Consider the following 11,931-nt stretch of genomic DNA (forward strand, 5'->3'; position numbering starts at 1 on the left):
CGCGATGACATTGCAGCGGGGTAGAGACGTCACGGAAAGCGTGGCTTGGATATCACTCGGTGCCACTGCAATGCAATGTGTTCCCAGCGATATTTCTTGCGTGCAAACCGCTTCATGCGGTGGCGCACGGTAAGTGCTTGTTGTTCGTCGCGCACGGCGTCAACAATGCTGCGTATCCAGAGCTCCAGCCACTCAGGGTCGTCCTCTAACGCAAGCGTAAACACGTGAGCTAAGCAGTCCGAGACGATGCATGTACAAACTACCAAACGTACCAACGGAATTTTGTTGAAGAGCTCGTGGACCGAGGTCATATTCGCCGACAGTCTCAGGCAGCGCTGAAGCCGGGAATCGACTGGTGATTGGGACAGCGCCGTTCGCCATGGCCTTCATGAGGGAAATGCAACTAGTCTCCGAGAACGTCGTCGGGTACAGGTAAAACCCAGCGTACGAGTACTCCTTCGCCAATTGTGCGTGGTCGACGAGACCCACGTAGCGCACACCTGGTGTTTCGGTGAGAAGGCGATTCATCTCGGTCATCCATTCCGTGAAGTTGACCATATTCGCGTTGCCCCACTTGATGAACGCCGGTCTAAAGCCGTAGAAGACAGATAACTCAGCAGAAGGGATGCTTTCTCGGATTCGTGGCCAAACCCTCAGCAACGTGTACAATCCACGCGTCGGTGCGCTACCGTAGACGAACCGATCTGCATGGTTGGGTCCGTTGACAAAGAAGGAAGGGTCGACTGCGTTGGTAATGACCGTGATCTTGGACTGAAGGCTTTCAGGGAATGCCGACGTGTGGAGGTCACTAAGGCAAAAGATTCCGTCAGCATTGTGCAGCAGCTCAGGGGATTGCTTGGCGTCTTCTTGCGGGAGATCGTGCATCCACAGGTACTTCTTTCGCGCTGCCTTGCCCATGGCCATCGAAATATGGTATCTCCACGCCACGAAAATGTCGACTCCCCGATCCTCGATATCGTATGCGTAGTGCGGGTACCATCGAACAGTGTCCTCGTCGGCTTGGTCGGGAGTGGAGACGTCTTGCGGAGACGGGTCGCCGTAGATTTCGACCCAGTAGCCAAGCTTCTGCAGCTCTCGAGACAGGAACACCACAGCTTCTTCAGAACCACCCAGGCCTGTATTCAGCGAAGATGGCCCCCACTGAGCCCACCATGCCTGCTCATACTCGTGGCAGTAGAAAGCGATGACCACTTTGTGCTCGGGGCGAGGGATTTTCGCAAAATACTGACCTTGTATGTCGTACAGGTGGCGACCCTGAGCGACGACCGTAGCGAATTGCTGCTGATTCCCTTCATCGTATCTCCCTTGCTCGTTGTACATGACTCCCAAGTTGTAGCTCAGCTGAACCATACCAGGGTGTTGTTGCACTGCATCTTCCAGCAGTTGAATAGCATCCAGAGGACGCCCAGTTTTGGAAAGCGCGTCTGAATAAGCCACGTACGCTTTCTCGATTTCATCTTGGCTCACGCTTGTCTGCCCTCCAGAAAAATATGCAGCCTCCCCGTACGTGGCATAGAGGTCGACAACCATGTCAAAGCTTTTCTGTGTGGTATAAATCTCACTAAGTTTTGAGATCGCGACGCGATTCGACGCGTCTAGCTGCAGGGCCAATTGAAATTCTGGATCTGCACGTTCAGGTTTCTCCAGAGCCACATACGTTAGACCCAAGTTGGAGTGATACCACGAAACGTGAGGATTCGCTGCTATTGCTCGTAGAATGTGCTCGGCGGCACGCTCGAAGTGTTCAGTCTGAAAGTAAAGCGCTCCCAGCAAATGGATTGCGTCTGCGTTTCCTGGACTCGCACGTAGGACACGCGAGTAAACATTCTGGGCGCCGAGGTATTCCCCTGCTTCCTGGAGAGAGATACCCTGCTGAATTGCATCGTTCACTCGAGCATTCACAGCTTCTGCATCGCTGAATGCGTCAGCCGTACGCTCAGGTTCAATTATCAGCTGGAGCCGCGAACTCCTGTCTTCTTTCGTGCATGAATGCAAGCGATTGACGACATCGTGCATGACTTCGTATGCGGCCTCGACGCTTTCTGTTGTCTGTTTTGTGTTGAACAGCGGTGATGTCAACGTGTGGGATGCAAGGGAGCCTCGAAGGCGGCGCAAAACCTTTGGAGTCTTCGCCAAGTAAACTGCAACGCGTTCGTAGTCTTTCACGCTGTGCGAAACGAGTTCAGGGAATGGCATGGCGCTCTGGATCAACGAAGCAGCTACACGCGACGGGAATGTGCCTCCCCAAAAGGTGACGATGGGGACGTTTGCCCAGAGAGCGTCTGCAGCTGTCGAGTGTGCGTTGTAAATGAAAGAATCCAAGAACAGATCGGCCACTGTAATCCTTTCGAGGTGGCTGAGCTTGTCTACTCGTGGTGCAAAAATGATTCTTGATGGACGAACACCATGGGCCATTGCTTGTTCATGAAGCTGCTCCATCACTCGAGGAGCATCTCCACCGGACGGGGCTAATAGCCACAACACACTGCTAGGAAGTTGCCTTAAAATGCCCATCCACACCGCAAAGGATTCTAACTCCATCTTGTTGATGGTATTGAAATTGCAGAACACAAAGGCATCCATAGGCAAGCCGTGTTGTGAACGGTTCGCTCGCTGGCACTGGATCCCGTCAGCGTTGGCTCCACACGATGCGATAGCCGCTTCGTAACGGTTCGCTTGGTACGTGTGTGGCAGGTAAACAACCTGCTCGCTCATGCTGGCAGCAGCCACTTCAGGTGGAAGCACCTTTCTGTCGACCATGGCAAAATCTGTGAAGTTTGACCCCATCGTTCCAGGATACCCAAGGTAGTTGACTGCAATCCTACTCGGCCGTAAGGACGATATACCCAGTCTTGCACCTTTGGTGTGAGCCATGAGGTCCACCAAAATGTCGATCCCATCCCTTCCAATCGTTTGGGCAGCTTCTAGATCCGACATGCCCAATAGATCGCGGAATACGCCGCAGTTATCCTCAAACTGTCGTCGCCAAGGTGCAGATGCTGCCGAGTTTGGACCGTACGAGTAGCAGATTGTGTCTACCCCTTGAGCCAGTACTGCATGCTGCTCAATAATCCCCAGCGTAAGATGGCCCATTGGATGGTCCCGGTAGTCAAAGCTCAGGTATCCAATTTTCAGTCGTTGAGGCGTCAACGGGCGATCCCACTTGACGTCGTTTTCGCTCCACGGCAATGGTAGTAGCTCGAGTGTGCTTGGCTGCTCGTATTGCTTCGACGCTCTCATCGCCAATCGTTTGCGAAACACGTCTGAAATCTTGAGCAGTGTTGAGTCGAACGGGAGAAGCACCACGGGATCTTCTGGTACTTCAAAAGCAAGTTGCTGTTGAGCAGCAGCCAGAACCTGGTTCTCCAACTTCTCCATGCCTCTCCAATCACAGAATGAACGCTTGGCGTTCATGACGTCGACCAACACATAGGATTTCACGGGTTCCAGCTCCAGCATTTCATCATACACTTCGAGCGCTCGAGCAATCAAGTTGTACTCTTTCAAAAACACGCCCTTGTTGTGTAGCCCATCCAGCTTCTGTTTCGTGGTCGTCGCCAACTGAATCACTCGGTCTTCATGCTCCAAGGCCTTCTCCAGCTCTCCATGTTCAAAGTAAATCCTCCCCAAATCCATATGAGCCTCTCGAGCATCCGGATCCAGCTCCAAAACCTTGAGAAACAGCTCCTTCGCCTCCATATCTCGGCGTAGAGCCAACAGCACTGAGGCTTTATTGTACAAAGCCCCCACAAAGTCAGGATTGATCTCCAGCGCAGCATCAAAGTGTTCAAGAGCTTCCAGTGAGTACACAACGCTGAATTTTCCATTGGAGCGAGCGATGAACCCAAAATTGTTGCGGATATTGGCAATGTTTTCCTCATCTTGAGTGGCCTCGGCAGTTTGCAGACCTCGTTCCAGCAACTTCAGAGCTTCCGCTTTGCTGTCCTGACGCTCGAAAATGAGCATTGCCAGGTTGTTGTACGCTGCGGCGATCTCTGGATATGCCTCGATGCTCTCTCGGAACAGTCTCTCCTTGTCCTGCACCTGAGCAGCCTCTTGGGCGGCATGGTACAGATCAGCGGCGAGAGTGAGCGATGCCTCATTCTCGGGGGTCACGACTAGCACAGTTGCGGCTTGGATTGGGTGGAAGAAGCTCCATATAGAGACGAAGAGGGCGAGAAGTACTCGCATTGATACACGAGGAAGGGAATGACACAGTGATGACCTTTGATGGAAGATCGCATTGACTAGCAAAAGTGGACCACATAAATGGCTTCAAAGGTGAGTGTACGGCATTTCGACTTTGTCCAGGCACTCGACGAGCTCTTCTCGGCCATGAGCAAGTACCGCGTCTTGTGTCTGCACGGCTACCGCCAAGACGCCCTCAAGCTTCGCGGGCGCATCGCTGCACTGCGTCGAGCTTTCAAGTCCAGCGTCGAATTCGGTGAGTGGCGGTGCATCCTCGTACACAATTGCTCGAGATTCAGGGGACTTAACTGTGCATTGCATTATTTCATTGCTTCGGCAATGTCACAGTGTGCTTGGATGCGCCGTTTGACGTTCCCTATGAACCCACGTCGGAAGAGCACGCCAACAGGTAGGAGGATGTCAAGTCTTGGTTGGGGTTGGGCTGACCACTGACGAATGGTGTTTGCTGTGGCAGTGGCGAGACGGGCGAAGAGGTGAAGCAGCTCAAGTGGTGCGACTTCATCAGAGATGAAGAGACTGGTCGGTACCTGCTGGAGCGGGTGGACGAGTCGATCGAGTACGTCGCGAACTTCGTGAAGACAGAAGGGCCTTTCGACGGAATCTTCGGCTTCAGCCAAGGAGGCACCATGGCCTCACTGATCCTGCAGAGACAAGGTGCGTTGTGTCGGGTAGATGGAAATTGCGAGTTTGCAGTAACGCTTTTTGTTGTGGTGTTATGCATGCGTTTTTAGTGAGCACTTCGGACTCGCCTTTCGCGTTCCGCTTTGCCTTCTTCGTATCTGCTGGCGCCTGTGATGACCCCAAGTACACCAGCGATGTCAAGGTGGATATGTCATCGCTACACATCATCGGCGAGACGGATGCTGTGGTGGACAACGAGCGAAGTCTTGCGCTCAAGGATACGTTTGTTGACCCCAAGCTGCTGATGCATCCCGGCGGCCACTACATCCCCACGAACAAAGAGCCCAAGGACGCGTTCCGAGCTTTCTTCAAGGAGCTCCGGGAAGCGGACGAGCAGAAGTAATTCTGTACAAGTAAGCTATTGATACAGTTTATGGAAGTCAATGATGGTGCTGCAACTCATGATGCAAAATACAAGTTTGAAACGCGCTGTTGATGAAATTGTGAGGGATGGATATTTACTTGGCGCCGTAGGCCGTCGTCATTTCCTTGGCAAACTCGCGCAGGGCATCCTTCGCCTCTTTGTTGGTAGGGATGAAGTGGCCACCAGGGTGCACAAAGACCTTTGGGTTGTTGTACAGCTCCAGCAGCTTTTGGCCTCGGTCCATCGTCACGATCGCGTCGGTCTCACCCATGAAGTGGATCGACGGGACGTCCACCTTCTGCTCGGTCTTGTAAACGGGATCGCCCAGGTCACAAGAAGCAAAGAACAGGGCAAACTTGAACGCGAACGGTGAGTTGTTCGGGTCAGCACCTACATTCAAACCGACATTAACGATACCCAGTAAGAGATCCGTACATTGCAGATTCCTGTCTAAAATGCCAGCAAACGTACACTGTCGCTGCAGAATCAGAGAGGCCATCATACCGCCCTGGCTGAAGCCGAAGATGCCGTCGAACGGGCCTTCCTTGCGCACATATTCCGCAAGGTACTCCACGGCTTCGTCCACACGGCCGTAGGTGTGCTTGCCAGTCTCCTCGTCGATGTCAAAGTCCCACCACTTGTACGTGGGCTCCGCCTCAGCACTAAAGCATCAACACAACGCCGAAGTCTCATCAGTACACCGTCTCTCTTCCTACTTCTCATCAATTGATGTACATTTTGGCCTGCTCCTCCGGAGTCGAGTTCGGGAAACTGGTCACGAGGAACGGAGCTTCCGGGAACGCTGTCCAACATACCCAACAGCAAGGTCAGAGCTCAAGAACTATACTATCTGATGCAATTGCAGCGCAGTCCAGTGCCCAGCCTACCGAAGTCGAAGCTGGACTTGAGCGCCCGACGCAGCGACGAGATACGGTTACGGAACTTGGGTGCATCTTGGCCGAAGCCGTGCAGACACAAGACGCGGAATGTAGCCATCTTCTATGGTGCAGTTGTTTGAGCTGGTCGAAACTTCAGGAATGAGCCACAACATTCGTCGACGGCGCGTCGGGTTTGTGAAAGTTGCATCGAGTGATTATGCAGTGTATCAGCGATGTGCACGCAGCCTCTAACCATACACATCCCCAGTCTGCAGCGTCTGCGAACTGTGCGCACAAAGCGACACGGCACAGCTGAACCATCGGAAGTACGTCAGACTGCTACCACAATATGTTACGTCTGTGCCAAGTTTTGTGCCTATCACCGAGCCCATCCTGTATCCTTGAACCACAGTATCAATACCCCCTGCGCCAATATGCGCGCCTTCCAGCTGACGCTACTGCTCGTGGCGGTGCTGCTGCAGCTCTCGAGCTCCGTCATCAGCGCGAAAAAGGCAAAAGCCAACGGCAAGAAAAGGTATTGCAGATGACCGAGCCACTGCCTAAAAGATGTCGATGCAAATGCTCTGCGTATTAACCTGTCGTTCCTGTGCAAGTGTGGAGGTGCAGTTCCCCCACGTGTCCGAGGCGCTGCTGGAGCAGCTCGGCTATGAGAAGAAGAACCGCTACTCGGCCTCGGCCTTCAAGGTGACGCCCCGCAAACCGGCGCCGGACTTTAACAACGTGAACGCCGTGGTGAACGACAAGTTCGAGAAGGTTTCGCTGCGCGACTACAGGGGCAAGTGGCTCATCCTGTTCTTCTACCCGTTCGACTTCACGTTCGTGTGCCCCACGGAGATCGTGAGCTTCAGCGACAGCGTGGACCAGTTCCGAAGCATCAACGCCGAGGTCGTGGCCATCTCCACCGACTCGCACCACACGCACTTGGCCTGGGTCAAGACCCCGCGCACGGAGGGCGGACTGGGCAAGATGAACATCCCGCTCATCGCTGACATCAGCAAGCGCATCTCCGAGGACTACGGCGTGCTGGTGACGGACGAGGAGGACGAAATGTACGGCGCCGCGCTGCGAGGCCTGTTCATCATCGACCCGGAGGGCACGATCCGCTCCATCCAGATCAACGACGACGCCGTCGGGCGCAGTGTCGACGAGACGCTGCGTATCCTCAAGGCCTTCCAGTACTCTGCCGAGCACCCGCACGAAGTCTGCCCCGCCAACTGGAAGCCCGGAGGCGAAACCATCAAGACGGACCACATCGAGAAAATGGACTTCTTCCAGCACCTCTACGGCGACGACAACAACGAGAAGACGAAGAAGCAGGAGTTGTAAGGACCACAAGCAACAAGAGGTGAGGCTAGAATCGATGGCCGTTTCGGTGGTGAGCGCAACACAGACACGCTCGACGCACTGGTCATCAACGTCTACCATGACAACATACACACTGATGGACACAGCGCAGCAGCGTACTCTCGATGTTTCTCATTGTTTTTCATTATCCACGTGGTTCTCCTTCCCTCTCTTTGCCGTCTACTTCGCCTTTTACGAATCCGTAGATAAAGCACTTGAAAAGAGGAACCACAAAATATTTTCCTGAGCTACACGCGCGGACGCCTGTGTATTGCTGCTTGGGGCACTGTGTCGCTGCGTCGCTTACTGCTGGGGGAAGCCGTGCTTCCAGTTCTGGTAGCGGTACAGGAGCACGGGCACGGCCACGCCGCCCACCGTCACGAAGAGCGTCAGGCCCAGCACGAGCTTCTTGTTAAAGTCGCCCTCGAACACGAGGTGCTGGTGGTGCTCGCCCTCGCCCGACATGCGCTTGGCCGAGGCCGAGATGCCGCGGCGGCCGGCCACGTTCATCTTGGAGGCGGTCTGCTTGACGATCTGGCCCAACATTATCTTCGACTCTTGGCTGCTGCGTTCACTTGTGCGGAGGGGAGGAAGGGCCGGTGTGAGGCCCAGAATGGCCGCACCACCCACACAGCTTGTGTAGAGGTTTTTTGTATGGAGCCAAAGACGGCGCGGAGGGCAAAAACACGCGACTCCCACTTGGAAAATGTATGGGATCAGTTTGAGCAGGGAACTGGGATAGATGGATACATTACTGTGGAAAGGTGCTTAACTAAAGGAAATGCCCATTCGGGCTTCGGTTGCCTTAATCCTCGAATTGCAGCAACCCCACAAGTTGCCGTGCAGATATGAGAGGAAGTCCATTCACTAGAATACCAATAACGTAGAATACTATAAAAGGTCTGCAGACCCGTGCCACCAACACAGCGATTCTGGCCACGAACAAATACTCACCTCGAGGCGCCCTGGTCCCTCAAACAGTATGGCCGATCGACTGCAGCAGAGCGGCGTTGGCCAAGATCTCGAGCGACGGGTCGTCCAGTTTCTGCTTCTTCGGGGAAGTTGGCGTCTTCTCCGGCTCGAGGTCACACGCGTCCTCCATGAGACGCTTGCCGCTCATGGCTGGAGCACGGTCGGACGCCAGCTTTGCACTCGTCGGCTCGATAGTAGTGGCTGTGTTGAAAGGGTTGTTCATGGCAGCGACCCAGTCCGGCATCTGCATTGCCGGCACGCCCCACATGGAGGTCATCTGGTTGTATGTTGCGTCCGTCGGGGTCCAGCAGAGACTGCTATGCGGACTGCCGAGCTGGTTGGTTTGGATTGCCAGTGGCGACTGCATGAACGTGCATGGGTACAGCGTTCCCAAATCCAGTTGGTCCGTGAGTAGAGTGTTGAGCGGGTTGAGATTGTTGAGGTTGCTGAGCGTGTTGAATCCGACCGACGCTGGTGATGGAAAGCCTCCGCTCGAGTTGCTCTCCGAGCTGTCGCGACGCTTGCGCTGCGAAGCCGTTGGCGTGACACCACGCTTGAGTCGTCTCTTGCTGGAGTTCCAGTGGTTCTTGATGGCGTTGTCCGTCCGCCCGGGCAGCAGTTTGGCGATCTCCGCCCACTTGTTGCCGAACTTGTCGTGCAGGTCCTTGAGGATGCGCTCCTCGTCGTCCGACCACGGCTCCTTGCGGATGGCCGGGTCAAGCTGGTTGTGCCAACTACAGTGTCCAACCGACAGTCAGCAACCAACTTCAATTAGAGCCAATCTGATTAAAGATTGCAACTGCCATTGCCGTACCGTTCGCGGCACTGCTTGCCATTGCGGCCGGGCAGCTTAGTGCCGATGACGGTCCAGTGGCGAGTGCCGTACTTCTGCACGAGCCTGAGCATGAGCAGGTCCTCCTTCTCCGTCCACTTGCACACGGGCTTGCGCTCCTTGCGCAGCCTGTGCGCGGGCGTCTCGAGCTGCTGGCTGCTCTGCATCATGACTGGATCCGGTCGCTGGTCTCTTTGGCTCAAGCCGGCGGATCTCGATGTGATTCTCGGAGCCCTTCGCGTTGTCACCAACTGCCAAATCTTTGACTCGCACTCAATTTGTTATCTTCGACAGAAAAGATCGAAGACAAGTCCCAACCGTCGAGACTACGCGTCGCCATTGGTCAAAACTATGCCCCACGTGAACCGCCAGCATACAAACGCTAAGAGAAACGATATCCGCTCGCGTCTGATTGGCTGGAAATCCGCATGTTGAAGCAAACGCGGAAAAGTGAATGTTGGTGTGCCCCAGCAGCAAGATCGGTTGGCCGGTAGAGCGCCAAGCAGGACACGCGGCAACTTCAGTTGGCAGCAGATAAGCTGCGTTCATAATGGCTTGATACGGTGGCAGTTGTCACACCTCCAGTGCCGTGCACTTCCTCTTGTTGTGCCCGAGCGTCTTGCAGACCGAGCAGCGCTTGGTGGTCGTGGGTTTCATTTGAATCGCATCGTTGCGCACGAGCTCCTCGTCAACTGGGATCTGCACGGGCTCCACCAACGGACCATACGCTTGACTGTAACTGGCCACCGTGTACACGGAACGGCAGAGCTGTGCGAGGTCCCACGCGCCGCCGCTCTTGTTGAAAAAGACTACGGCCGCGTACATGTGCTTGCACGGCAGTCCGTACTGGTCACGATACGGACACGAGCACGATGTAGCACTGAGGTTCACGCGGCGTTTCTTGGCAATGGGATTGCGGGTGTCCCAGACGTAGGCTGTGCCCGTGTCGCCATCGCTTGGGGAGACACAGCACGAGGCGGACTCCAACTGCTTCTCCTCGAGGATTTTCTCCGCGTACGAGGTGAGAATGTGGCTTGCTTGAATCCAGTCTTTGGCACCAAGCTTACGCTCGTAGAGGTCCCCCATGCTACGCTCCATATAGCCCTGAAAGAAGTCGAAGGGCGGCAGCATCCGGGTCACTTTGACTGCCGGGTATTCCGACTCGCCCAGGTTTGTCGTCTGCCACCCGTACAACGCATGGCGCTTAAGAAAGCAGTGCTTCGCCCACTTCTCTGGGTCGATGCTTCGAAGATAGTTTGCTGCGCGCGAGTCAGCAAGACTGAGTGAACTTAGGATAGCGTCAAACTCCTCGCGAGTATCAGCATCCTGGGCGCGCCAGATAAGTTGGCTCAGATCTCGTCTGAGAGTTGTTTTGAAGGTTTCCTCCACGGTGTCCACAAGATGCGCCGTGCACTGAATCAAAATGGGTGAAGCGCCTGCGAAAGACTCAGCGGCCCGCTCTAGCGGAGGCGATCGATCGCAAAACATCGGTACGTCGAGCGATAAACCGCCGTCAAGACACCCTTGGAAAAACCACGTGTAGTTATCGACGCTCCTGCTGTCACAGAGAGCGACGGCCAGTGTGCAAATATCGTTGTTCCCGTCCTTGGTCACCAGCTCGAGGAAAATGCCCTGGTAGTTGCTAGTGTGCGACATATCAAGACCATCGAGGCCCAGGATACGCATACTGTGACGCTGTAACAGCGGTGCATGCGGCAGCATCAGGAACGCGCGCTTAAACTCATGCGACCATTGGTCAACCTCGACATTGAGCTTCGCCGACGGATTGAGCTGTTGGAACTGAAGCAGCAACGACTCGAGCTTCTGAATGCCCACCACGACCCCTTTCAAAATGTTGCCTGCGATCTCTTGCTTGGCTCGGTACGCCATGCGCGTAGGCACGTCAATACCGTCTTGAGACTGCACAATCGCCCGCACACTCGGGCCCGACAGCTTGGGCACGGCACCCAGTGCCGCATTGGCGTTCATGAGGTGGTTCACCACCTGGCGCGTCGTCACCGCCTCGGTACCGGTACACTCGGGTCCATGGTCAGCATTGAACGAGCTCACGTAGAAGTGACCGGTCAGATTCGAGCTCTTGTACTTGCACACGCGCACCACGAAGCTGCACGGCGTCTGGCTGTTGCAGACGAACGTGAAGTTCTTGCCGCCGCTCGCCTTGGGGTCCAGGCGCGCACGCTTGCCCTGTGCCAGTGCAAAGTCCTGGATGTACTCCTTGGCCTGGCTGCGGCTGTCGAAGTGTTGTCGGATCTGCAGCGTCATCTCGGCGCCGGACTTGAGCTTGACATTAGCCCGCTGCTGCTGCTGCTGTACCGACGTATGAACAGCCTTCCTGCGCTTCTTCTTGGTCTCATTCACTGTCGCGACATTGCCGTCCTGTTCCTGCTCGGAGTTCGCTGCCAAGGCCGCGATCGCCACGTCCTCGACCACTGCAATGGCGAGTGCGTCATCGGCCTGCTGCATGGCGATGCCAATATGGGAGGCCGAGGTGGGTACCGTCTTATAATTGGACGAAACTCAAACCCTGTTGAACACGGTGTCAACGAGTTCGACGGGGGTTGAGCGAAATTTTGCCAGTTTTTCTGGAC

The 11,931-nt window shown here is 55.0% G+C and overlaps 7 protein-coding genes across 7 annotated transcripts; 2 read left to right on the forward strand and 5 right to left on the reverse strand.

Moving 5' to 3' along the window:
• Positions 1–29: 29 nt before the first annotated feature.
• Positions 30–4,212, reverse strand: KRP23_8136 (putative UDP-N-acetylglucosamine--peptide N-acetylglucosaminyltransferase SEC; the record flags this gene model as incomplete). Its single annotated transcript, XM_067893539.1, has 2 exons — positions 30–205; positions 273–4,212. The coding sequence occupies 2 exons, from the start codon at positions 4,210–4,212 to the stop codon at positions 30–32; spliced, it is 4,116 nt and encodes a 1,371-aa protein (XP_067743059.1).
• A 78-nt stretch (positions 4,213–4,290) lies between these two features.
• Positions 4,291–5,254, forward strand: KRP23_8137 (Esterase OVCA2; the record flags this gene model as incomplete). The annotated part of the gene is made up of 4 exons (XM_067893540.1): positions 4,291–4,465; positions 4,558–4,618; positions 4,685–4,884; positions 4,962–5,254. 4 exons carry the CDS (start codon positions 4,291–4,293, stop codon positions 5,252–5,254), a joined length of 729 nt encoding a protein of 242 aa, XP_067743060.1.
• A 115-nt stretch (positions 5,255–5,369) lies between these two features.
• Positions 5,370–6,271, reverse strand: KRP23_8138 (Dihydrofolate reductase; the record flags this gene model as incomplete). The annotated part of the gene is made up of 4 exons (XM_067893541.1): positions 5,370–5,665; positions 5,747–5,937; positions 6,011–6,077; positions 6,163–6,271. The coding sequence occupies 4 exons, from the start codon at positions 6,269–6,271 to the stop codon at positions 5,370–5,372; spliced, it is 663 nt and encodes a 220-aa protein (XP_067743061.1).
• A 316-nt stretch (positions 6,272–6,587) lies between these two features.
• KRP23_8139 (Peroxiredoxin-2) lies at positions 6,588–7,500 on the forward strand (the record flags this gene model as incomplete). The annotated part of the gene is made up of 2 exons (XM_067893543.1): positions 6,588–6,688; positions 6,768–7,500. The coding sequence occupies 2 exons, from the start codon at positions 6,588–6,590 to the stop codon at positions 7,498–7,500; spliced, it is 834 nt and encodes a 277-aa protein (XP_067743062.1).
• A 321-nt stretch (positions 7,501–7,821) lies between these two features.
• KRP23_8140 (uncharacterized protein) lies at positions 7,822–8,064 on the reverse strand (the record flags this gene model as incomplete). Its single annotated transcript, XM_067893544.1, has 1 exon — positions 7,822–8,064. One exon carries the CDS (start codon positions 8,062–8,064, stop codon positions 7,822–7,824), a length of 243 nt encoding a protein of 80 aa, XP_067743063.1.
• A 427-nt stretch (positions 8,065–8,491) lies between these two features.
• On the reverse strand, positions 8,492–9,492 carry KRP23_8141 (Transcriptional activator Myb; the record flags this gene model as incomplete). The annotated part of the gene is made up of 2 exons (XM_067893545.1): positions 8,492–9,224; positions 9,305–9,492. The coding sequence occupies 2 exons, from the start codon at positions 9,490–9,492 to the stop codon at positions 8,492–8,494; spliced, it is 921 nt and encodes a 306-aa protein (XP_067743064.1).
• A 403-nt stretch (positions 9,493–9,895) lies between these two features.
• On the reverse strand, positions 9,896–11,806 carry KRP23_8142 (uncharacterized protein; the record flags this gene model as incomplete). Its single annotated transcript, XM_067893546.1, has 1 exon — positions 9,896–11,806. One exon carries the CDS (start codon positions 11,804–11,806, stop codon positions 9,896–9,898), a length of 1,911 nt encoding a protein of 636 aa, XP_067743065.1.
• Between the last annotated feature and the right edge of the window lie 125 nt (positions 11,807–11,931).

Source organism: Phytophthora ramorum (genome assembly GCF_020800215.1).
Source record: "Phytophthora ramorum isolate Pr-102 chromosome Unknown Phyram_PR-102_s0007, whole genome shotgun sequence".
NCBI classification, from domain to species: domain Eukaryota; phylum Oomycota; class Peronosporomycetes; order Peronosporales; family Peronosporaceae; genus Phytophthora; species Phytophthora ramorum.